The 26,311-nt window shown below is 45.0% G+C and overlaps 1 protein-coding gene across 2 annotated transcripts in view; it reads left to right on the top strand.

Annotated features, from left to right (window-relative positions):
• The window catches only part of LOC113018310 (alpha-2-macroglobulin-like), a 107,952-nt gene that overhangs the window by 43,396 nt on the left and 38,245 nt on the right, over positions 1 to 26,311 (top strand). For both annotated transcript variants that reach the window (XM_080299511.1, XM_080299512.1), the window contains exons 19-25: positions 2,062 to 2,287; positions 2,776 to 2,902; positions 3,831 to 3,952; positions 4,038 to 4,089; positions 4,316 to 4,399; positions 24,482 to 24,658; positions 24,909 to 24,984. In XM_080299511.1, the coding sequence (XP_080155637.1) occupies positions 2,062 to 2,287; positions 2,776 to 2,902; positions 3,831 to 3,952; positions 4,038 to 4,089; positions 4,316 to 4,399; positions 24,482 to 24,658; positions 24,909 to 24,984 (864 nt within the window). The remainder of the gene's footprint in view (positions 1 to 2,061; positions 2,288 to 2,775; positions 2,903 to 3,830; positions 3,953 to 4,037; positions 4,090 to 4,315; positions 4,400 to 24,481; positions 24,659 to 24,908; positions 24,985 to 26,311) is intronic.

Below are 26,311 nucleotides of genomic sequence, written 5' to 3'. Positions count from 1 at the left end.
GTCCGGGTATGTCCGCTCCGTGTGGAGAATCTGCTCTGCGAGTGCGCACTGAGCTGCTCGCGCATCCGCGTCTGGCGGGATGTAAACAGCGGCCAGGATGAATGAAGCAAACTCCCGCGGAGAATAAAACGGTTTGCAGTGAATAAAAAGATATTCCAGAGAGGGAGAGCAGTGCTGAGCAATCACTGTTACATCTGTGCACCAGCCACTATTGATGTAGAAGCAGACACCTCCACCTTTGGTTTTACCGGAGAGAGCGGCCTGCCGGTCCGCGCGCAGCAGATGAAAGCCCTCCAGCTTGAGCGCGCAGTCTGGGATGGCCACGACTCCGTAAAACATAAGACACAGGAGGAGGCAAAGTCTCTGTTCATGCTTCTCATCAGGGCCAGTTCGTCTATCTTATTCCAGAGTGAGCGTACATTAGAAAGGAAGATCCCAGGAAGGGCCGTTCTCAGTCCGCGTTTCCTCAAACGCACGAGTACGCCGGCTCGCTTACCTCTCTTTCGACGTCTCACTTTCCTGATCAGAGTCAGCAGTAAATCTGCCGCAGATGCGACAAATATTGGAAATAAATCCACAGGCGTTGTAGTCCTGCAGTTAAGGAGCTCTTCTCTGGTGTAAGAATATCCAGAGGAGTGCCCAGACACAGAAGAAATGCACAAAAACAAGACAAAAGTAATGCACTGAAGCACCAGGGCATCCATACGCGGCGCCATCTTGGATTTGGATTGGATTCAAAGTTTCATCTGACCACATGACATTCTCCCAATCCTCTGCTGTATCATCCATGTGCTCTCTGGCAAACTTCAGACGGGCCTGGACATGTATGTCTTCCAGTTTCTGATGATTGCTCCCACAGTTGATTTTTTCACACCAAGCTGCTTGCCTATTGTAGATTCACTCTTCCCAGTCTGGTGCAGGTCTACAATACTTTTCCTGGTGTCCTTCGAAAGCTCTTTGGTCTTGGCCATGGCAGAGTTTGGAGTCTGACTGTTTGAGGCTGTGGACAGGTGTCTATTATACAGATGATGAGTTCAAACAGGTGCCATTCATACAGGTAACGAGTGGGGGACAGAAAAGCGTCTTACAGAAGACGTTACAGGTCTGTGAGAGCCAGAGATCTTCCATGTATGAGGTGACCAAATACTTATTTGCCACCCTGATTTACGGATAAATTCTTTACAAATCCTACCATGTGAATTCATGGATTTTTTTTTCACATTCTGTCTCTCACAGTTGACGTGTACCTCTGGTGCAAATTACTGACCTCTGTCATCATTTTAAGTGGGGGAACTTGCACAATCGGTGGCTGACTAAATACTTTTTTGCCCCACTGTACCTGCCAAGGAGCAGCAGGTAAGCGCATGGTCCCTCCTGATAGCCCTCAATGTCTACATGTATTTAAAACTGAGAGGTGGGCAACGAAGCCAGGGGTGAGGTGTACACCCTGATGGTAATTTGGACTCCGTGATTGTGCCCACCCCCAAGATCCTATATGTATGTGTAATGAGAGTGTGAATAATGTGAATGTCTAAGTTGTGGGATAAAATTGAGGCAGAGGCAGCCGGAAGGGGACGGGGGGGGGTAGCCTCCTCTGCACCCTGGTGACATACCCCTACTCCAAGGCCCTGCATGTGTGGGTGGTTGTGGTGGAGCGGGAAGAGGGAGGCAGCTGCAGATGGGGAGGGAAGGAAGGGAGGGGCAGGAAACCCCTCCCTGGGGCCAGCTCCCCCGCTGACCCCAGTAGGCAATCCCACACTCCGCGACCCGCCAGGGAAAGGGGGCCCAGGCCCATCCAGACCGGGGCCCAGTGCAGCAGCGCCTCCCGGTCCCACAGAGCCCGGGACAGTCCACCCAACCCCACCACAGAGAAAACTGCACCCACCCCACCATCCACTCATCTTCCAGACTACATAAGACAATAGACGCCCAGGCTGAGATCTTCCTCCACCTCTCCTGTATCTCCCTCTCCTGCAGAGAGAGTCCCTGAAGAGAGGAAAGCTCCTGCAAGATGTGTTTGATTATATTACAGAATATGTTTGTGTGTATCTGCTGCTTCAGAGACGATGGAAAAAGGGGCGTGTCCCTGACTGTCCCAGACACCATCACCACCTGGGAGACGGAGGCTTTCTGTTTGTCCTCTCAGGGTTTTGGTTTGGCTCCTCGTAAAGAAATGAAAGTCTTCCAAACTTTCTTCCTTGAACTCACCATGCCCTACTCCATCATCCGGGGGGAGCACTTTGAACTGAGGGCGACTGTCTTTAACTACCTGACCAGCTGCATCATGGTAATGAATGATTAAAGTGTTTAGATACATTTCTGTTCATAGCCAAGGAAAGCCATACTGAAAACATGACTTTCTAAGCAAAATTTATATCATAGTTATTAAAATACAATAGAAAATATTTTTTCTGCAATATAACCATGCAGGATGCAGGCCGTTCTTGAAGGGCCCCTGCTCACCAACACCTACAAGCTCACCTGCAAGCACTGACACCAGGATTGCCCAATCACATGTCTTTACACTACCAGCCCTCCTCTAGCTTTCTTTGTGCGCTCATGCACCTTGTAGAACAGAGTTTAGTGTGGAGGCTGTAAGAAAACAGATGGAGGGAAACGATTAGGAAGGGAGTGATTAAAGTATCCAAGTAAAATGAAGGTCTACTTTGATCATGAGTTCATAACATCAAACTTGTGCATTTGTTTAGATGCTTAAAAATGTGTTCACATTTGAACTCAGGTTTAAATGTAGCCATGTCTGTGTTCCTCGTACAGGTTACTGTCACTCCTGGGCCGTCCTCAGATTACACCCTCACGCCTCTCTCTGGTGATCTGTACACATCCTGTTTGTGTGCCAACGAGCGCAAGACCCTCAGGTGGACCATGATCCCAACAGCCTTAGGTGAGGATCAGGCTTTGGTCCTCCACACTGCCAGGAAACCGCTGTGTGGCAGGCTGAGTACGACCCAAGTGCAGCACCCAGAAGCAGGAAGTGAACTCTCAGGAAGTGACTTAAAAAGAATCCACATATGATGGTTAAATAGAATAAATGAGATTAAAACAATAAAGAGCAATTATAAAAACACTATGTGAGAAATACTGCTGAAATATAAGTTATCATAATGAAATGAGAGAATCTGAGACCCAATAAGCTATATTCATGGAATTTAGAAAGCTGTGTGTGCATTAGACGACAGTGAGTGTGCAGTGTAGAGCGAGGACATGTAGACAGTCGAATGCAGCTGCAAATCGAGGTAAACCAAGAATATAACCCCTGTGTTTGGAAGGCTAAATGTGGGGGTTGTAGGGAGTGGGGCAGAACGTCTATACCTCCAGTCTGAGGGCAGCAGCTGCCTCCATCCTCATGCTTTACTTAATGCAGCTGTCTTAGCCAATTACAAGTCATTTTGAAACCTTCCTTTCAATTCATTATGCATGCTTCCCTTGGTCAGTATCATTAGAACAGACTGTTTGCAGTTGTATTGCCATGCAAATGATTTCTTCTTCATCTTAAATGGATCTTATGATTTGCAGTACTTTGGCCTCCAGCAGGACTCAGCAGCAACCCTGACATCATTTTGGACTGTTTTTTTCAGTTCATGTTTTTCATGCCTGATGCAGTAAAATTTCCAATTGTAATTGATCTTACCTTCGACTTAGAACCAACATTAAATCTAGAGATCTAGATTTAGATTTAGTATGATCACAGTTAACTGCCTCCTTTTGTCCCAACACATTTCCATCTGGTTTCTACAAAATCTGTAAAATAGCCTCAGGAACCTTTATTTTAATGGAGAGACAAAGAAGGTGACCTGTGCTGCTGCTTTTAGGGGCTGTGAATGTGACTGTGTCTGCTGAGGCCGTAGCGTCCCATGTGTCATGCGATAATGAGGTTGTGAGCGTACCAGACAGAGGTCGCATCGACGTGGTCACCAAATCTCTCATAGTGAAGGTCAGTGTCATAAATACAAGACGAGAAAAACATTTTTACTCATAAAATTTAAATTGTTACTCATTTTAAAGATACTTTTCCTCAGGCTGAGGGAAGTGAGACGACAAAGACGTACAACTGGCTTCTTTGTCCAAAAGGTCAGTGTGATGTCCATCAGCAACACCAGTTAAATAATGTCAGTAAACAAATGACCTAAATTAGCAGTGGAGTGCACTGTGTACATAAAATGTGCCAAATTTTCATCTTTTTACTTTCACAAAATGTAACGATATGTGCTGAAGATCAGGCCACCTGGTGACTTTGAACAGTAACTCTGTTGTAGTGGTGACTTCTTGATTGGACTTTTGTTGTGTCTGTACACAGGAAGCCCGCTGACGGAGGAAGCAGAGATACATCTGCCTGAGAATGTGATAGAAGGATCTGCCCGCACTTCTGTATCAGTCCTGGGTAAACCTCATCATTTCATCTCAATTTTGATTCAGCCAAATAAAAATATGGCAGGTCAAAGCTTTGTTAAAAAGGCAAATTACTAAAACAACAGAAAATAAAAGAGACGTCATGTTCAAGTAGAAGTAAAAACCGTATTCAGCTTTTAAAAGATGATTTCATTTATAGATAGACCCACGTCTTCCTGGCCTTGTGTGAAAAATAAATGGACCCCAAAAAGGCTGTTTGTGCCATTCTATGCAGGAAGAACTGCAGTCTAGCTTTAGTCATAAGTGTTTTTGAAACGCTGAGTTTTGGCCCAGTCACACCAGAGGGTTTTCCAGCGCAATCGTTCTGGTCATGCAGAATCATGTCAGTAGGATTTAAGTCCAGATTTTGACTCGGCCACTTTCTGGCGTTCTGGATCATTTTCCATCTTAACCCTCTGCGGTCGACGTATGCGCCGACACGTCAAAATCACATGACCAATTTAAGACGACACAGCCACAAGATAGTGATGGGATTTCTTTCTCTTGTTGGAGAAACGGCTCTTTCGGCTCGGCGCATTAAAAAGAGCCGGGACTTTCAGCTCCCAACCGGCTCTTCAGGTTGTTTTGTTGCTTTAATTAATTTATTATCAACAACAACATAAAATCATGCACAAAAGAAATTACTAATGTAAAAAACAAACAAAGTGGATTTATTTATATGTTTACATATAAATATATGTGGTGGCCCCTAGAGACAAAGCAGTGGAAGAGTAAAACTAAACACGATGAACACAGGAACACCAGACCTCTTCAAAATAAAACAGGAAACATAAGACGCAGACATGAAACACATGAAGGGGAAGGGAGACTTGACATGGGCGGAAGACACAAGGGGAATCTAATAACAAAGAACTAGAACAACCTAGGCATGATAAAAAATGAACTTAGAAAACCTGAAGGGCTTAAACATAAACTAAAACTCAAAACGCTGGGTCAAAAGACCCAGGATCGTGACATCTCGTGTATGTGTACAAGCCTGCCCTAAACACATCAGGGTTACTAAATGGACAATCAGTGACTTCCTGACCCCATCTTTTTTTTACAGAGCCGGCTCTTTCGGCTCCCAACAGGCTGTTTTGTTGCTTTAATTAATTTATTATTAACAACAATATAAAATTATGCACAAAAGGAATGACTAATGTAAAAAAAGTGGTTTTATTTATATACCTTTATATATAAATATATACGGTGGCCCCTAGAGACAAAGCACGTACAAACTCCAAAACACATTTCTAGCATTAACTGACCCTCCAGAGCTACTAGATCACTTAAATTACACAATTGAAAGCATGTGTGTATTGTTTGTTTATTTATACACAGGCTCAGAACAGGCGGGTTCAGCTCGAAATAAGAAGGCTGGAAATAGAGGCAGACAAAGCCGTTAGGCTCCGAAAGCTTGAGCTGGAGTCTCAGTCTCAAGCCTCATCTGTCTTTGCTGACAATTCCGGTCCCGCCTCCTCGTCCGCTTCTGCTTTTAAAATTAATAAGTGCATTTCTTTAGTGCCCACTTTTAGAGAAACTGAAGTTGATACATACTTTGCAGCATTTGAACGTATCGCTGGCGCGCTGCAGTGGCCTAGTGAGATTTGGCCTCTTTTGCTACAGTGCAAACTGTCCGGCAAAGCCCAAGAGGTGGTGGCTGCACTTTCTTTAAAGGACAGTTTAGATTACTCGTGCGTTAAAACGGCTGTTTTGCAGGCATATGCGCTAGTTCCCGAGGCCTATAGGCAGAAGTTTCGCCAGCAAAAGAAATTGCCAACTCAAACTTATGTGGAGTTTGCAAGAGAAAAGGGGGTTCTCTTTGATAAGTGGTGTGTTGCTTCAAAAGCGAGTGACTATGACGCTCTGCGCGAATTAGTTTTGTTAGAGGATTTTAAGAAATGCATTCCTGAGCGTGTTGTGCTATATTTGAATGAACAGAAAGTGACGTCACTTGCATCTGCTGCTGTTCTTGCTGATGAGTTTGTACTCACTCATAAAGCCTCGTTTACTGACAGTGAGAAGCCACGGGTTCGCCCTGTGCAACAGCCCCACACAGCTAAAGTGTCTGGGTCCAGGGAAAACCGTGAATGTTTTTACTGTCATAAAACTGGACATGTGATTGCTGACTTTTTAGCCTTAAAACGCAAAACATCAAATGCTCAGCAACCCAAAGGGGTGGGTTTTGTAAAAGCTGAGGCCCGTCATGAGGTCCACGGTTGTGGTGGTAGGGTGCCAGACCCCTGTTTCAAACCATTCATTTTTGATGGCTCACTATCGCTAACAGACAATCCATCTGAGTTAAAACCTGTGCGTATTTTACGGGACACTGGAGGTTCGCAAACTGTCATCCTCTCAAGTGTTTTACCGTTTTCTGCTGAAAGTGAATGTGGTTTTAATTCTGTTCTACGGGGGATAGAGATGGGTTACGCTCCCAGACCAGTTCACAGAATTTTTATTAAATCAAACCTTGCTACAGGATTTTTCCCTGTTGCTGTTTGCCCGGCCTTGCCAATAGAGGGTGTGGCCATGCTGTTGGGCAATGATATCGCAGGAGGGGTAGTGCTCCCTCGTCTGGAGGTATTAGACAACCCCCTGAATCAGAAAGCCTCTGATGTTTCTATGCACCCTGGGCTGTATCCAGCCTGTGCAATTACTCGAGCACAAGCTCGCAAAGATACTGATATTGCCCTCTCTGATTCTGTGTTGATGTCCTCGTTTTCCGGGGAGAATGACTAACAGAAACAATGTTCTGTCACCCCCAGACTGTGTGAAACCTGAGGAGCCTGATCCATTTCCTAAGGTCTCTTTGCTGCCCTGCTCTGTGCTCCTATTGTAGCCTCAAGCCACCTAGAGGAAGGAGGGATGGACGAGGTTGATGGTTTAAAACTACGTTATCCCACCTGTTCTAGACCCCGTCTGTCTAACTCTGAAATGCTAAAGGCATTGCCGAGTTTGCTTGAGCATCTGTTTTCAGAGCAGCAAGAGGACATAATTGCCTTGATTAGGGAATACACCTGTTTATTCGGGGATGTGCCAACTTCCACTACGGTGCTAGAGCATGACATTGATGTCCAGGGAGCTAAACCTATTAAGCAGCATCCTTATTGAGCCAGCCCCCATAAGCGCTTGCTCATGAAACAGGAGGCTGACTATCTGCTGCAACATGGCTTAGCGAAGCCCAGTCAAAGCCCCTGGAGCTCGCCTTGTATAATGGAATCTAAGCCAGATGGCTCGCCCCGTTTTATTACAGACTTCCGGAAGGTGAACTCTGTGACTGTGGCTGACTCACATCCTCTCCCAAGAGTTGAGGATTGTGTGGACAGTATTGGGACTGCTCAGTATGTCTCCAAGTTAGATCTTCTTAAAGGTTACTGGCAGGTCCCTTTAACTGAACGTGCCTCTAACATCTCTGCCTTTGTTACACCTGATGATTTTCTACAATACACAGTCATGGCTTTCGGCATGTGTAACGCTCCTGCCACCTTCCAGAGGCTAGTAAATAAAGTCCTCCGTGGCCTGTCCAACTGCAGTGCCTACCTAGATGATCTAGTAGTTTACACTGAAACATGGCAAGATCATTTGGAAACGTTACAGCAGGTATTTCACCGTTTGGCTCAAGCTACTCTAACTCTCAACTTAGCTAAGTGTGAGTTTGCCAAAGCTACAGTGACGTACTTAGGCAGGGAGGTGGGACGTGGACAGGTCCGGCCCATAGATGCCAAAGTGGCAGTGATTAAAGAGTTTCCCACACCTACCACAAGGCGTGAGTTGCGTAGGTTTCTAGGGATGGTGGGCTACTACAGAAACTTTTGTAAGAATTTCTCCTCTGTAGTCAAGCCATTGACTGACCTACTCAGCCCAAAGGTTGAGTTTAGCTGGTCAAGTGAGTGTCAGGATGCTTTTGAGAGTGCAAAAGCCCTCCTCTGCCATACTCCTGTGTTAGCTGCACCTGATTTGACGCGACCATTCAAACTTGAGGTTGATGCCAGTGCTGTCGGGGCTGGGGCAGTGCTGTTGCAAGAAGACTTGCAGGGTTTGAACCACCCCGTTTGTTACTTTTCCCGCAAGTTCAATAAAAATCAGTTAAACTACTCCACCATTGAAAAGGAGACCCTGGCTTTGTTGTTGGCTCTTCAGCACTTTCACGTGTACCTGGGGTCCAGCATGTTGCCTCTTGTTGTGTACACCGACCACAACCCACTTGTGTTCCTTGCTCGTATGTTTAATCATAACCAGCGCCTTATGCGCTGGGCTCTGTTGTTGCAGGAATACAACTTAAGTATTCGCCATAAAAAGGGGTCTGAAAATGTTTTAGCTGATGGTCTGTCCCGCTTGTAAACATGTTTTACTGTGTTTGTTCTTTGTTGTTGTTCACACTCTGTAATGTCCGCTTCCGCCCGACATGGTTGGTGTTTTAAGGGGAGGGGTGTTACGGCCTCTGGCCTCAGGTGGCCCCGCCTTCCTCTAGGTAAATCAATGTGTTCCAGGACTCGTGTGTGATTGGTTACTGGGAGACCCGTGCCAACCCTCTCTTATGCAGAATGAAGTGTGCTAGACCACACGGACGATTGGCTGCCCGGGGATCCCGTGATGCTCCAAGAGGCAATCAGCTCAACACTGCCCCCTAGCATCCTGGAGCACTGCTGTTGTGTTTTGTACGTTTTTTGTCTGTAGGGGCCACCGTGAACATTCTTTTATTTATTCACTCCACATAAAATTTAATAAATAAATCATCTAATAAAAAAAACTATTTACATTTCAACTTTTAACTATTTAAATTTTCAGCTTTTTCCTTTTAAAAGTGAAACAACACAAAACACTGCAAACCACAACCGAGTGCAGAGTTTCACACGTTTTTTTTTTTTTGGCTAAGTCCACACAAATTCTTTTTACACATACAAAACTGATTTACAAGTACAAAATGTTTATGAACACAATTTGAGCCCAAGGTGAAGCGGGAAAAAAAGGGTGGGAGAAAGGGGGGGGGGCACGGCTCCCAATAAGGAGCTGGCTCGTGTCGTTCACTTCAAAGAGCCAGCTCTAAGAGCTGTTTCGTTCGCGACGACACATCACCACTACAAGAAGCAGCGACTCTGAGTCTCCATTTCAACTTGTGTCGAAAGTAACGGACTTCAAACTACATACCAGTTCTTGAATTGTGTCGATGGGCCACGTAAAACCAGAGTTATGATAAAAAATACACGTGATGTATTCTTCTTTACAAAACAGTGGCGTTTACAGCAGGAAGAACGGTAAAAACGGCGTTTTCTACAGACAGCGCTAGCAAACACTCTCTGCTTGTGCGTGAAAAAAGAAAAAGAAAAAACACCCCTTCCCCATTAGTGTTAGAGTTTACCATGTCAGCCAATCAAAAAATGATATGGCAACATGTGACGCTTGGTTATTTAGGGAGAACGGCATTTTTAGTAGTGACGGAAAGCGAGCAAAAGAGAGAGACATTAGTGACTTTTAGCGTGTTTGGAGGCTGTAGTTAGTGTGTTGTGTAGTTATTGTTTTGTATTGTGTGTCAGTTATACTGCTGAATGTCACATTTGCTCCAAAAACGCCGTCAAAGGCAGATTCCAGTGTAAACGCTGTTCCCACATGGAAAACTGGACTGATGCACCTCCTGCTGTCAGACCTGGTTTAGGCCTGTGCTGTTCTCTTCTGTCTTATACTGAACACGAATAATTTGTGTGCCTTCTTATTTGATGCAGAACTGATTGTTCTGTAAATAGATTTAAATGGTTATGTAAAAAACGCCTGAGGCTTTGGCTGCATTTTTAGGTAAATAGTACCATATAACTTTGTTGTTTGCAAAACTTATGCATAATTTTATTCTATCTATTCGCATTTCAAGTTATGAAAATGATTCATTAAACATGCTTGTGGGTTTTACAGTAAAAAAATTTAACTTTTTCTACTCGGATTTTGACATTTTTGTCTGAATTTAGATCAATTGTGCTAATATAGTATTCTAAAATGAAAAAATAACTCAAATTTCAGATATTTAAAGCTGTGCTGAAAGTAACGATACCAAACAAGGCAAGATAAACAGTTTTTAAAGGTGAGCTATAGAGGTAAAATCAAAAGTAGTCAAAAACGGCCAATTATACCCTGGACCCCAGAGGGTTAATAGCCCAAGTTTTAGATTTAAGGCACAAACTGATAGCTGGACATTCTCCTGGTAGAGAGCTTTTCCCTCCAGGTCGTGGCGAGCTACTGAAACAGCAGAGGCATGATTTAACACTGGGCACCAGCTGCCTTAACCAGACTCCTCCGTCGCTAACCACCTGAACCCAATGCCCCACCCCTCCCCTGCAGCTGAGCCGCAGACAAACCTACGCCACACAGCCCCAGAGCATCACACTGCTACCACCGCTGTTGGTATGATGTTCTTTCTATGAAATGATGCGTCACTTTTAAGCCAAATGCAACAAAAGTCAAAACTTTTTCTCTTCAGTCCATAAAATATTCTCCCAAATATCTTGTGGAGCATGGAGATGTTTTTTTGACAAATTTGAGATAAGCTTTTGTGTTCTTCTTGGTCAGCAGTGGTTTTGTCCATGAATGCTGTTTTTGCCCCGTCTCCTTTGTATTGTTGAATCGTAAACTCTGACCTTTACAGAGGAAGGCAAGGCCTATAGTTCTGGGTGTTGTTGGGATTCGCTTGACTTTTTCGGTGAGTCGTCGATGTGCGATGGGGTAATTTCGGCCACATCTTTTCTAGTTTTCTCAGTTGGTGGATAATGGGTTCCAACATGGTGCACTTGCGCTCCAAAGCTGTAGAAATTGTTTTTTAACCCTGTCCAAACTGATAGATCTCAAGACTTCTCGCCTATTTTGGAATTTCTTTTGGTCATGGCAACGACGTGTTTCTTTTTGACGTCTTTTAGCCTGCTTTGTCACGGTCTGGCTGGGGCAGACCGTATGTGTTGCAGAGGAGGTGTGGATTAACAAAACAAGCCGTTTATTGAGGCTAGCAACGAGGGTACAAAATAATAGGGCATCGGTGAAAACTAAACAATAACCTAAACTGGGTGAACTAAAACAAAACATGAAAAACCTTAAACATAGTGAACTGACATGGGTACCTGGAGCGGAGACATGAACAGCAGGGTGAACAACAGCAGAATGATCAACAGCAGGGTGCACAGGGAAGGAGCAACAGCGAAGTGAACTGAGAGAACAGACGACCTGACAAAGAATGACTGAAAGCCCACGGACTAAATAGACACAGGAGGATAATGAGGGAAGTGGCAACACATGGGGAACCAGCTGACACATGAACATAATGACGTCACAGTGGTAGAGTAAAACTGAACACGATGAACACAGAAACACCAGACCTCTTCACAATAAAACAGGAAACATAATGAGACGTAGACATGACAACCCGAACTTGACAACGTAAGACACAGACATGAAACACATGAAGAGCAGGGGAGACTTAACATAGTTGGAAACACGAGGGGAAATAATAAGAACTAGAAACACCTAGGCATGACAACAAATGAACTTAGGAAACCTGAAGGGCTTACATAAACTAAAACTCAAAACGCTGGGTCAACAGACCCAGGATCATGACAGAGCCCCCCCTTCAAGGGCGGATCCCAGACGCCCAAAGACACGAAAACAAAAGGCCCCCCCACGGGCGGGCGGCGGGGGTCCAGGACGGAGGGCCAAAACAAAAACTACCACCAGAAGCACAGGGGACAGTCCAGAAATCAGTCCAGCGGGCCAACCCAAAGGGCAGCAGCACCAGAGTCCGAACAGTTCAGGGGGCCGACCGTGTGGACGGCAACGGCGGCAACATGGAAACAGTTCAGGGGGTCGGCCGTGCGGAAGGCAACGGCGGCGACGAAGGAGACGACGGAGCAGTTCAGGGGGCCGACCGCGCGGAAGGCAGCGGCGGCGACGAAAGAGACGACGGAGCAGTTCAGGGGGCCGACCGCGCGGAAGGCAGCGGCGGCGACGAAGGAGACGACGGAGCAGTTCAGGGGGCCGGCCGCGCGGAAGGCAGCGGCGGCGCTCCAGTGTCAAGCGTACTGGCCGAGGCCCGGTGGGCACAGGACCAGACGAGGCAGGACCAGACGGACCAGACAAGGCAGGAACAGACGGACCAGGCAATGACGGGGCCGGACCAGGCGATGACGGGGCCGGACCAGGTGATGACGGGGCCGGACCAGGCGAGGCTGCAGAAGCTGGACCAGGCGAAGCACAGGCTGAAGCCGGACCAGGCGAAGCACAGGCTGAAGCCGGACCAGTCGAAGCACAGGCTGAAGCTGGACCAGGCGATGACGAGGCTGCCGCAGGTGGCGGCTGGACGGGCTCCTCTGGCCCTCCAGCTGACGCGGCGTGAGGCTGAACGGACCCCTCGGATCCTCCCGGACCCTCCAGCGGAGACAGGTGGCTGAACGGACCCCTCGGACCCTGTAGCGGAGACAGGTGGCTGAACGGGCCCCTCGGACCCTCCAGCGGAGACAGGAGGCTGAACGGGCCCCTCGGACCCTCCAGCGGAGACAGGTGGCTGAACGGGCCCCTCGGACCCTCCAACGGAGACAGGAGGCTGAACGGGCCCCTCGGACCCTCCAGCGGAGACAGGTGGCTGAACGGGCCCCTCGGACCCTCCAGCGGAGACAGGTGGCTGAACGGGCCCCTCGGACCCTCCAGCGGAGACAGGTGGCTGAACGGGCTCCTCGGCCCCTCCAGCTGACGAGGCATGAGGCTGAACGGGCTCCTCGGGCCCTCCAGCGGACGAGGCATGAGGCTGGTGTGGTTCTCCGGAACCACCAGCCGACGAGGAAGGCTGCTGGACAGGCTCCTCGGGCCCTCCAGCGGACGTGGCATGAGGCTGGTGTGGTTCTCCGGAACCACCAGCCGACGAGGAAGGCTGCTGGACGGACTCCTCGGGCCCTCCAGCTGACGTGGCATGAGGCCAGACGGGCTCCTCGGGCCCTCCAGCTGACGTGGCATGACCAGTAGGTGCAGAGACCACCGGCTGAACAGAAGGCTGAGCAGGTGACGGAACAAATGACTGAGCTGAACAATGGGGAGCTGGCTGAGCTGCACAGTGGGCTAAGGGCTGAGCTAACGGAAGCACAGGAAAGTGCACTACGGACTGGGCTGCTAACAGCGCTAATGACTGAGCTAAAGACTGAAAGGCATGTAGTAGTGATGGCGGTGTGGGTTGTAGACCGAATTCTCCTGAGCCCTCAGTAGAAACAGGGACGGGTGCAGGCACATGCCGGACACTAGCCACTCCCACCCTAGGAGTAGGTACGGGTGCGGAGACGGGCTGTATCCTGGCTGACCTCACCCTGGGGACCGGAACAGGCACCGGCAACGGCTGGGGAACTGCCCTTCCCACCCGAGGAGCTGGTACAGGTGCAGAAAGGGACAGAGCCTCAGCCGGCCTGGAAACCAACTGGGCCTCAGCCTCCCCCACCCGAGGAACTGGTACGGGTGCAGAGGTACGCTGGGCCCGAGCTGCCCCAGGAGGAGAAACACGAGCAGGAAAAGGAGCAGGCTCAGAAAAAACAGTCGTAGAAACGGCAGGCTCAGGGTCAACATGTACTGGGTCGACAAAAACAGATCTATCAAAAATGAACCCGCCGTCCACTTCATGTTTTGCAGTCTTAGTATTAGCAGTCTTTGTTTTAACAGTTTTCGAAATCCTTGGGTTAACAGTTGTGGAGTGGGTTGACTCGGGGATGATTGAACCGGACCTGACAAAACCCGAACAGACGGAACCGGAACTGAGTGTGTTTGACCTGGTAGAGTGGTTCACAGTTTTCCCTTTAACCGCACGTGCAGACTTAGGCGAGCGGGTATTGTCTTTCATCTCTCCCTGTGTAGAGGGAGCAAAGCAAAACGATTCTTCCCTGTCCACGTCGTCATCCATAAGGGAAGTTCCCCACGGATCAGAAGTGAGCTGATTACTTTTAGCGTCAGACGGAAGGTGAGCATAAGAGTCATTGTCACTCACCACCGTGAGTTGCTCAGCATTGTCCAGTTTATGGCGGCGGGTGATAGGTTTGTAGCTTGAACCTATTCGCTGGAACGTTAAAGACAATATAATTACACAGCAAGCAAGACACGAAGTAGGCAAAGTTCTCTGGTTTACTCATGCATGAGGGAGACCTGGCTGGAGCCAAGCGTCGTCCCACCACTTGACCTCCGTCAGACTCTCAGCCAGGCTCCCCATAGCACTCCTTTTATTGTGGTTACATGAATATGCATAGGGTCATTAATAGGGATGGGTATCGAAAACCGGTTCTTGTTGAGAACCGGTTCCCACTGTTTCGATTCCTTGGAATTGTTTGCCATTTTTGCAAACGATTCCCTTATCGATTCCAGTCGCCCCGAATGACGTCACCACGTTGCGGAGCGTCATTTACCTGGCAGGAAACACGGCGCCTAAGCGGCTCAAACGCTCAAAAGTTTGATTATACTTTATGAGAACCGATGACAACAGGGCAACTTGCAAAGTAGATATTTCATTTAAGGGAGGAAACACTACGAATATGCAAAAGCATTTGCTCACAAAACACGCGATGACACGCGTTTTTAATTCCGCTCCGGACTCGTGACTCTCAACCCAGCAGCAGCGCTAACGTTTGCACGTCCTCTCCCGTTAATGCGGCAGGTAAATAATCAACTAACAGTGCATATTATGTTAGCGCAATCTGCCTTATTACAAGACCTGCCATTACTGTACATGTAGGTGACCATGATGAGAGAGACAGAGTCTGGCTGGCGCTCGCTGGCAGTTCTCGCTGCAGTCTACCGGTAGCGTCTCCTTTCAGGCCAGGATAGACTAATGTCACCGAGCAGTGTCTAAGTTTGTGGTCAAAGGCTTGCACCCATTTGCCACAGCAGATGCCCCCGATTTTTGGTAAGTGAATGTGTTTAATTGTAGGCAGGGACATTACTGGATATTCTTGTGTAATTGCCACAGAACAATTTATGTTATACTTTGTTATTGCTACAGAAGAATGTTGCAGCTTTAAGGCAGGGATGACTCCTGGAGTTGCTTTCTCACTGCATATGCTTTATTTCACAATCAGATCGATTCGATAACAAAAACATACAGCAGCTCCTCGCCTACTCCTAGCCCTTCGCTGCGGTGGAAAAAAGAACGACTTCAATCCCCTTCAAGGAACATACGTACAAAATAGTTTTCCTGATACACCAATGGGGCGTTCAATGCCATCTTGTAAATATGAGTACTCTGGCAGAGTAACAGTTCAAATGAAAAATACACCAGAACAAACAAGCAAACAAAAAAAGAAGTGTGGGGTACCTTTGAACCAATGAACAAAGTATAACAATTTATACTTTTTAACATAACCCAACCCCGTCAATATGTGATATGTCTCACAAGAATATTTATTTTATTATTTTACATTTACAATTTTTTTTCCTGGGGACCCTGTGACACCCCATTGAAGAGCCGTAGGCTGGATCTCTCAAGATCTCACTGTTGGGTTTGTAAGGCCATGTTACTCCTAAATTTCTATCTTGTTCAAAGAGAAGATATAAAACAAAGCTCTGAGCTAATCGACCTTAGTGTTCTCCTTTTTAAAAAAAAAAAAAAAAAGAATCGATAAGAGAATCGATAAAGAATCGAATCGTTAAACAGAATCGAAAATGGAATCGGAATCGTTAAAATCTTATCAATACCCATCCCTAGTCATTAACATGTAACATCTTACATAGGTATACATGTGAACAAAGAATACTGTGTGTGTGTGTGTGTGTGTGTGTGTGTGTGTGTGTGTGTGTGTGTGTGTGTGTGTGTGTGTGTGTGTGTGTGTGTGTGTGTGTGTGTGAGGTCAAGATGTGACCCTGTGAAGACTCCCCAAAGCTGGTGCCAGGAGTCTAGCGGGTCCATCTGAACAAAGGGCTCTTATGCTTAAAGAGATATACGTGTGTTTGCTATACCATATATCAACAAAGAGAAGATAGGACCTCTCTTATGCTCCTAGGATGTGGGTGTGTATTTCTAATGCACACAAAGTTTGCAGACTTATCAAGGATCAAACCTCTACCAATCTACAACTAAGTACAAAACTCTAAGCATATATAAGTAGATATTTCTAAGCATAAATGACAATCAACAATACAAAACCTAACATTCCCCCCTTTTGACAATTATGCTAGAAAAGTTCCCAGTTATGAATACCTCATGTCTGACAGCTTCAATGCAAACATTTTATACACAGCATATGTCAATCACCCTAAATTACTGAAAAAGTACACAGTTTAACAAATGTATTAGCAGTTATCCCATTCCTCATTGATCTCATCCAATGGCAAACTGCATCCTACGAGCAAACAAATAAATTGTTAATTTAATAGTTAAAATAAAAAAGTAACATTTTCAAAAACATCCCAGCTCTGCGGTGATCACTCATCATCTGTGCAGAGTGGTTTTAGTTTGGCAGGGCGTCATGAATGTCTCTTCCAGTTGTTTCCATCACTGTCCATAGGACCAGAGTCCAAATGTATGTAGAATAGACATTCAAACATACCAGTTGGTTTTGTTGTTTGTCAACATGGGTCTCAGCTATTTCCAAAGCTGCAGACCTCTTCAGCACTCTACTTTTATGGCCTCTACCAACCCCCATCACCTCACTTCAGGCCTTCGTCTGCTGTTATGATCCCAGCAGCCTTCAGAGTGTCATCGTATGCACAGTATAGTGACACAGCATTAAGTGATGTTCATAGGAAATGCTGTCATCACCACCATAGCTTCTGGTTCCTGTGCTTTCACAGAATCATGATGCCATCTTTAGACTCCCTCTGCGCTGTCGATGGAGCTTGGCACGCTCCCCTCATCCTTCAGGTTCTCATGTTCCAACGCTGCTGAAGATTTAAGGCAGAGCACATCGTACACCTTAGTTGTCTTCCTCAGCGTCAACGTTGAATCTTTCATTTTATTTAAAATCTTGCTGTGGGAAGTCTCCTCTTGATCTCCTGGAAGCTCAGCAGCACAGCTCTCTGTGTGATGTCTGCTGTGCTGAAGATGATCTCCGATCCTCCTGAAGCCTCCCTCCTGGCCTCTGGAAATCCCCCTTGGCACAGCCCTCATTCCAACGCAGTTTCATGGTCCTTGCTGTGGCTCCAAAGTCTGATCTCATGATGGGCCCCAAACAGCTCGACCTTTGACCTCAACCACTGCCTGGGCTGTCAGCTGTGCCTGGAATGGGCCTCTTAAGATTTCTCAGGAGAGCCCTTTCAGCAGACTGCTGCACCTATATTCCCTTGCTAGGAGGGAAAACTTCTATTTGGAGAGCATGTCAACAATCATCAAACCACATTCTTTAGTTCAGTGAACTTCACTTATAGGCCATCAAAGCCTCATCTGAACCTGGATGCACCACTTGCATAGGTTTAATACCTGTAAATAAACTGTTAATCACACAAATCACTGCAACAATAATAGAAAACATTTAATGTTAATCCCTGGACCCCGCCTCTTGACTCATGGACACTCCCACGCGTCAACTCATCAAACTCAGATTCCTGTCTTAAAGAAAAAGATTAGCCAGATCATGTCCCAGGCAACATCAGGGCATCTCCGCTGGAGTAGCTCCGTAACCCTGCAATAAAAGATGTTAGCGTGTTTTGCATATTAAGGTTGCTTAACACCTGGCTCTGCCAGGAGCCTGCATACACACCATCATGGCCTGGAAAACAAGATCTGGAAGTAAAATCAAACTCCACACTTGTAAACAATTGTATCATAAGAATAATAAAGCATTCTCAGAAAAACAAACATTAGCAATACACAACCATCCATAGCTGTGGAAAGAAGTGACACTAGTTTTCAACACAGGAAATTTCTCACATGTTATTCACATCATCAAAGTAATCTTCACATTTTCCCAAAAACACAGTGCAACAGCATCACCACTCATAACCTGTAAACACAGTTTCTTCACACATAAACCCAGAAATCCTGTAGTAGGAAAAACATCAACCAATCCTCTTATAAATCACATGACCAAACACATGAAAAACTGTAATGCTGTAGAAAAGAAAATGCAAATGTTAGCGCTGCGCAGATGCATACACACTTTCTCACAGTGATCTCTGTGAGCAACACAAGGTAGTGAATAACACCCCTGGTAGATGCACAGACACAGAAAGTGACATTTCACAGGTTAAATCGTCATGCAACCTCGAATGTTGCTGTCATCTTTCTGCTCCTGTCAAAGGAAACACACATAGATTCATCTGCACCTTTGTCAGGTGGGGTTAACTTCACACAGTCGTGTTACATCAGTAAAGTCTTGTCAGCTTTTGTCAGCTTTTACCAGTCAGTCAGTTTTTTTTTTCCTCTTTCACTCATTCATTCATACATTCATTCTTTCTTTCTTTGCTGATAGTGGAATCGATTGTCGCATTTAGTTTCCACTCTCAGCAAAATGACGTCATTTCAAAAAGAAAAAGAACTTTAGCTCGGATTACATCGCTGAATCCTTTTTGGGCCGGGACTCTCATTTTCTAATTGTCCCAAATAAGTGGCCCATTTTAATGTGGAGAAAACTCACTTGTAACAAATTCCTCGACGACGTGTCGTACAGCGCTTTCTGTTCTAATCGTACAGATCTGCTCAAACGACAGAGATTATCAAACAAAACTTTCAGTGCACTGTGAAAGTATCAAAATAAAAAAGCCTTGTTAAGTCATGACACAGGCTCCTCATCTCAGGAGTGTAAATCATACCATTAGCATGGTTCATCATACCATCATACTAATTGGCAGGCTCAACTTCACAACAAAAAAACCATCAGCTAAATTAACTCCAAACCAACCATCAGCTGCACAACACACAACATAACCCTAATATGTTATTAGATATGAGTTTAATCCCCAGGTCTGTGCTCTTCACTCATTTAGGCCACAGATTTTATTCAGTTTTCCTTTTTCCCTTCATCATAAAACATGTGACATGCTGTCATGCACTTCACAAAAGAAGTTTTTGTTCTGACGTATTCAGAGTTGTGTATCTGGGTACAGGATTCACTCGCACATCAAAACAGGAAACTCAGTGTTTTAGAGTCTCCACTCAACACACAACAAACTCCAACACATCTCATTCACTCGTGCTAGAATTCAATCACCTTTCATTAATCTAAGACCGATCAACTAATTTGCATATCAGCTATTAACCCACTAAGATGACAGGACAACAGAAATGCACGTTCAAAATGTTATCACAAAAATAGAATTTCCCTCATACAGTAAATTACTTGTGCTGCATCAATCAAGCAGGAAGCTTCTCCCAATTTACTATATCAACGAGTAAATTTATTGTCTGATCACTGGTTGGTCAAACCAGAATCTTTTTTCCCACAAAAGTTAAACTGTTGTCCTGCAACCCAGAGTCAATTTTTTTATTGGATAAATTCAGTATTTGATAACAAGTGTCTGTTAAATTGACACTATTTTAACACTGATGAAAGATAACAAGCTAATTTTCATTGCATGTGTGTTTGTGTTATTAGGCAGGTTTAATGCATGTCTGTGGAGCTGCATCTCCAGCAGAGCATGTTCTTAAAGCTGCCTTTCCTACACACTTCTCTGCTATTGTTTGATCATTTCTTAACTAATGTGCTATGAGTCCACTGGTCTTTGCATCACACGAGGTGACTTGGACAAGATGATAAACAGACTCACATGCTTAAGATGTTGTCTAATCTTCATAAGCTCTCTTGTGTTTGTGTTAGTAGGGTTAATGCATGTTCTGCTTGTGTGTGTGATTTTGTATATGTTTCTATTTTCGCAGTGTTTCAGACTCCTTCACAATTTTCCAACTTAAGCAGTCAGTTTTCTTTTCCCCTGGTTTGCTAACCCAAATTTTGATTTCCCACATTTAACACCAGCACTCCTCTGTGTTCTACTTACTCTCACTCTGTTGTCCTCTCACTCTGTTGTCCTCTCCCACTTCAACAGTCCAACAGCCGGCAGTTCTCCTTCAGCTTTGTCCTGTGTTCCACTGTCTCTTCTTGCCATTTTACTCCAAAGGTGGCAAATGTCAAACTCCAACAGTCTCCTCAGTTCTCCTCAAAAGTTTTCTTCACATGCACAGTGAATTTGCAGCTTGTTGTAAACACAGTGCCATTCATCCGATCAGTCAGGATGATGGGTTTGCTCTTCTTCTCTGATGCTGTTTGTCCACACTGCTGCTGCTTGTTGGGACTCTTTGCTCAGGACTTTGATGCTGTCTCTTTATCTGCCATGTTATTGCTCTTTGGAGCTGCATTCCTTGTCTTCAGGGAGGAGTGAGAGCTCGCTTGTGAGGTTGAGAGACACATGGTGCTGTAAATAAGTCAGCCAGAAACTTGGCCTGCATGTTTCCAATGATGTTAAACTATGACTTTCTTCCAACCGCTGCATGTGGAAAATTGATTCAGGTCTGCTTTGCACCTGAAAGTGACAAACTAAGACATTTTTATTATTCTCATCACTGCTTAATCAACACACACATCTCTCTCTCTCTCTCTCTCTCTCTCTCTCTCTCTCTCTCTGTTTTTGTGAACAGTCCTGTCTTAAAAGCAGAAAATGAAATTGTGGTTGTTCTTGGCTGATCAACACAAAACCTTTTTCCTATAATTTTTTTTATCTACAATATAAATTCTATATTCTTCACTCTTTTTTTTTTCTTTTACAATAGCTGGTGACCTGCAGAATCACCGCTCTCACAATCAGAGGCAATTACTTTTACACAGCGCACAAAAACACTGTGACGTCAAACACATTCACACTCACTTTTTCATCTGCATAAATAAATCATATGGCTGATGATATGTGCCATGGTGATCCATGTGTATGATCACAAGTTTATTTAATTATTTTCGACCCAACAAAACAAATAAACAGAAACATGATGCTGATGCTATGAACACTCTACACACATGAGTCAAGATGCAGGAAAACTGCTCACGGAAACGCTGCACACTCCAGTTATCACAGTTATCATAGTTCTGTTTCCCTCTCTTTGAGGAGTTCTCAGACAGCTCTCGATCTGATGATGTGTAGCTTGCTCATCAGCTCAGAAGAGACCGCAACGCAACCTCACACAGTGGTTGCTCTGCCCACAATGGCAAAGACTTGCACTTTCATATTCAATTCAGCTTCTCCATCATGTACTTTTAGATGTTTCATACAGGGTTCAGCATATTAATTGTTTTCACAGATGTGCTCTATATCTCAACCATGGCTCATAATAAGACAACAGTCTTTCACACAGGTCAAGTGCCTCTATGCACATCATTAGTTTCAATATTTGCCTATATCACTTCACCTCATATGTCATTGTACTGAATTTGAGCAACCACAAGCTTAATGTAGATTACTTTTAACAATTATCCACCTCAATTAAATCTATGGTCTGGCACACAGGCTGCTGTCGATCAGGGCAAGCTAAAGAATAAACATTTTGTGTCAGCTCTCTCTTTTTTTTTTTTTTTTTTTAAATACTTTGTGCTGCCAGGAGCAAAGTCCAGCATAAACGTCTGTCACCCTCTGACTCACTCTTGGTTGCCTAGGAACCCATGATAACAACAACAGCCGGTGTCACAGACCACGTGTTCTGCTCCGCACACACTCACACAACAACAACAACAACGATGACGACAACAACGACAACAACACAAAATAGGCCTATCGTCCAGCACAGTCTGGACCCCGCGGAACTTCTCAATGCCCCACAAAGTGGCGGAGAACTCACCTCTCACTGCACAAAGTAGCGAGGAACCTCTCAACGCCTCACAAAGTGGTGGAGAACTCACCTCTCGCTGCACAAAGTAGCGAACTTCTCAACACCTCACACAGTGGCGGAGACTGCACAACCACACGGTTATAGAGTCGGGCTCTTCTCAACGCCTCAATCAGTGGCGGAGACTGCACAACCACACGGTTATAGAGTCAGGCTCTTTAAACTTACTCGGCGTTGCTTAGCGTGTAATATCAGCCTTGAATCCTGCCGATCGCCACTCATCGAGGAGAAAAGACAGACAGTTAATCCACAGGAACTTCCTGGCTGACGTCAGTCTTTCAACGTGTCCCTCCTCCCCTCGATGAATGTCGATTCCAGGGCTCCGGCATCGAAGGACCAATTAATGATAGGTTTGTAGCTTGAACCTATTCGCTGGAACGTTGAAGACAATATAATTACACAGCAAGCAAGACACGAAGTAGGCAAAGTTCTCTGGTTTACTCATGCATGAGGGAGACCTGCCTGGAGCCAAGCGTCGTCCCACCACTTGACCTCCGTCAGACTCTCAGCCAGGCTCCCCATAGCACTCCTTTTATTGTGGTTACATGAATATGCATAGGGTCATTAACATGTAACATCTTACATAGGTATACATGTGAACAAAGAATACTGTGTGTGTGTGTGTGTGTGTGTGTGTGATTTGTGTGAGGTCAAGATATGACCCTGTGAAGACTCCCCAAAGCTGGTGCCAGGAGTCTAGCGGGTCCATCTGAACAAAGGGCTCTTATGCTTAAAGAGATATACGTGTGTTTGCTATACCATATATCAACAAAGAGAAGATAGGACCTCTCTTATGCTCCTAGGATGTGGGTGTGTATTTCTAATGCACACAAAGTTTGCAGACTTATCAAGGATCAAACCTCTACCAATCTACAACTAAGTACAAAACTCTAAGCATATATAAGTAGATATTTCTAAGCATAAATGACAATCAACAATACAAAACCTAACAGCGGGCGCGCCGCTTCCTTCGAGCAGAGGAAGCTGGCGGAGCGAGCGACTGAGCCTCCGTGGACAGAACCGTGACACCGAGGCTGGAGCATGAGCACCTGAAGCCACGCAGAAGACTCCCACCTGAAGCGGGTGAGGCTTGAAAACAGGCAGAGCAACAGGCGGGGACTTTCGGCAGCTCTTGGGACCTCCGAGAGCCAGCCGAGTCCCGTGGAAAATCTGCTCGTAGTCGTGGGCACGCCACGGCTTCCAGCGGAGCTCCTCCTCCAGCTGGGCGAAGGCTGCCTCCCGACGCTCATAGAGCTCGTGGCCTGCTGAGTCCATAGTGGTCAGGTCGTACTGTCACGGTCTGGCTGGGTTGTGTTGCAGTATGTGTTGCAGAGGAAGACTCAAACGCAGACCAAAATGTGGTGTGGATTAACAAAACAAGCCGTTTATTGAGGCTAGCAACGAGGGTACAAAATAATAGGGCATCGGTGAAAACTAAACAATAACCTAAACTGGGTGAACTAAAACAAAACATGAAAAACCTTAAACATAGTGAACTGACATGGGTACCTGGAGCGGAGACATGAACAGCAGGGTGAACAACAGCAGAATGATCAACAGCAGGGTGCACAGGGAAGGAGCAACAGCGAAGTGAACCGAGAGAACAGACGACCTGACAAAGAATGACTGAAAGCCCACGGACTAAATAGACACAGGAGGATAATGAGGGAAGTGGCAACACATGGGGAACCAGCTGACACATGAACATAATGACGTCACAGTGGTAGAGTAAAACTGAACACGATGAACACAGAAACACCAGACCTCTTCACAATAAAACAGGAAACATAATGAGACGTAGACATGACAACCCGAACTTGACAACGTAAGACACAGACATGAAACACATGAAGAGCAGGGGAGACTTAACATAGTTGGAAACACAAGGGGGAAATAATAAGAACTAGAAACACCTAGGCATGACAACAAATGAACTTAGGAAACCTGAAGGGCTTACATAAACTAAAACTCAAAACGCTGGGTCAACAGACCCAGGATCATGACATGCTTCCCTTTGTCAAACAGAATGTACTTGAGTGATTGGTTAATCCAGCAGGTCTGGCCTTAATCAGGCCTGGGTCCTGTTGGTGAAATGAAACTCAGTCTTCCCAGAAATATTTGGTTAATCACAGTCAATCTACGATTTTGTTTGGATGTTTTTTCGCTCAGCAAATGAAATCATCATTTAAAATTGCATATTGAAGTATTCAGGTTATCTCTGCCCAATAAGTTGTTTTACGCTAGTTTTGTTAGTTTTAGTGAATCAGTGTTTTTGATCAGGTGACATCCTCGGCCGGGCTCTGAAGAACCTGGATGGATTGCTGCAGATGCCGTATGGATGTGGGGAGCAGAACATGGCTCTCCTGGCCCCCAACATCTACATCCTCCACTACCTGAAAGGCACACAGCAGCTCACCGCAGCCATCATGGAAAAAGCTACTAACTTCCTCACCAGTGGCAAGTTTTTATTGTTTCCTCTAAGAAGGAAATCATTTGAATCACTTCAACACACACGGTTCAAGAAACAAGCCGACAGGAGGCAGAACATTAGCCGCAGCTTTTGGTCAAATGTGTCATTTTCCTCATCTGTCAGCAAGAGTCATTGAATTTCCCAAATCTTGATGTACACATGCAGATCCATAAACAAATGGAGTCCAATCATCACCATAGCAACAATGTCTCGATCATGGTGTCCCTGTTGTTACAGGATACCAAAGACAGCTCAACTACAAAAGTGCTGACGGTGCTTACACCACATTTGGAACAGGACCAGGAAACACTTGGTGAGAACATCACTGATCAAACATGTCACAAACCAGAGAGGTTACACTGGTTTTTAAATGTCCCACCAAACAGAAGACGTTTCTTGAAGTTTGACTACCCATTAATAACATAAACATGTCTACCTCTAATACTTAAAATAATTCTCCATTTAATCCTTTGACTAAGCCAACATTAACAATACCTCTTGGTTAATACTGTGTAATTTAGTAGGTAGGAAGGAGCATTAGAGCCACATAAAAATGTTATTGATCATTATTAGAATAAAGTCAAATTTTAAAGCTTAAAGTTATTTTACTTTAAGAAAAAGTCTAAATACTATTTCAATAATAAAGTCTTAATAGTGTTTTGTGAAAAAAGTCAAATTCAAATCTAAGAAAACAGTTGAAATGATTGTTGTTTCAAACGACTGCTATACCCTGTATAAAATGCCTTGAGTAGATGTAGTGAAATAAATCAGTCGTCTTGTGATACAGCATAGATCCTCTTTATTCCACAAGCGTGGAACCATCGGCTTCCTTGCATCTGTACATTAGCAGCCATTTCCTTTTATACAATTTGTGGAGCAGGGAAATTATTTTACTGCTATTGGTAAATAATCATCATCATTACTATTGCATTAATAATATAATCTGCAGCATTGATATTGCATTCAGAGGTTTAAACAGTGTGTGTGTCTTTCAGAAAGACTAAGTTGCAGGCTGACAGGAAGTTGCAGAGAGTTTGCAGAAGTGAAAGCAGAGTCTAAGTTATTCTGAGGAGCAGGGTAGACGAAGCTATTTGAATTACTAGGTTATTCAAATTGTTTGTTATACTTTTATATTCTTTTATTAAGCTTTTAGTAGAGGTTCTTGATTAAAACATTTATTCAACATAGTACATATAGTTTCAGTTAGGTTATTGTACCTAAGGATGAGCCTCTGTTCTGGTAAAAGGTCAGAAGTGCAACGGGTGAGATGAGAGAGCATGTAAGGTCAACACATACACACACACACACACATTAGTTAGACTCATTTATAGGTGAGAGGTTAGTCATGTCTGGTTGTAACTGCGAAATTGTCTCCGTAAAAGAGGAACCGTTCCTTGTTGTCTCTGAGAATAAGGAACGAGGTCTTGCACGATGGATGGCTGAACGGGAAGTCAAAAGGTTGACCGGAGGAAATACCGGCCATGAAAATAGAAGACGATGTTCTTTTGAACTGTGTTAAAAGTCATTGTGGTTTTGATTTGACGTATGTATGTATTCTGTCTGTGACGTATGAAGGGGCATCATTAATTCAAACCCTGGTGCTATAAAAATCTGTGTATGCTTTGATTAAGTCGAAGATC

Source organism: Astatotilapia calliptera, chromosome 3, assembly GCF_964374335.1.
Source record: "Astatotilapia calliptera chromosome 3, fAstCal68.1, whole genome shotgun sequence".
Taxonomy (NCBI): domain Eukaryota; kingdom Metazoa; phylum Chordata; class Actinopteri; order Cichliformes; family Cichlidae; genus Astatotilapia; species Astatotilapia calliptera.
Note: the sequence above shows the minus strand (reverse complement) of the source record. Positions and strands in the feature narration are given on the sequence as shown.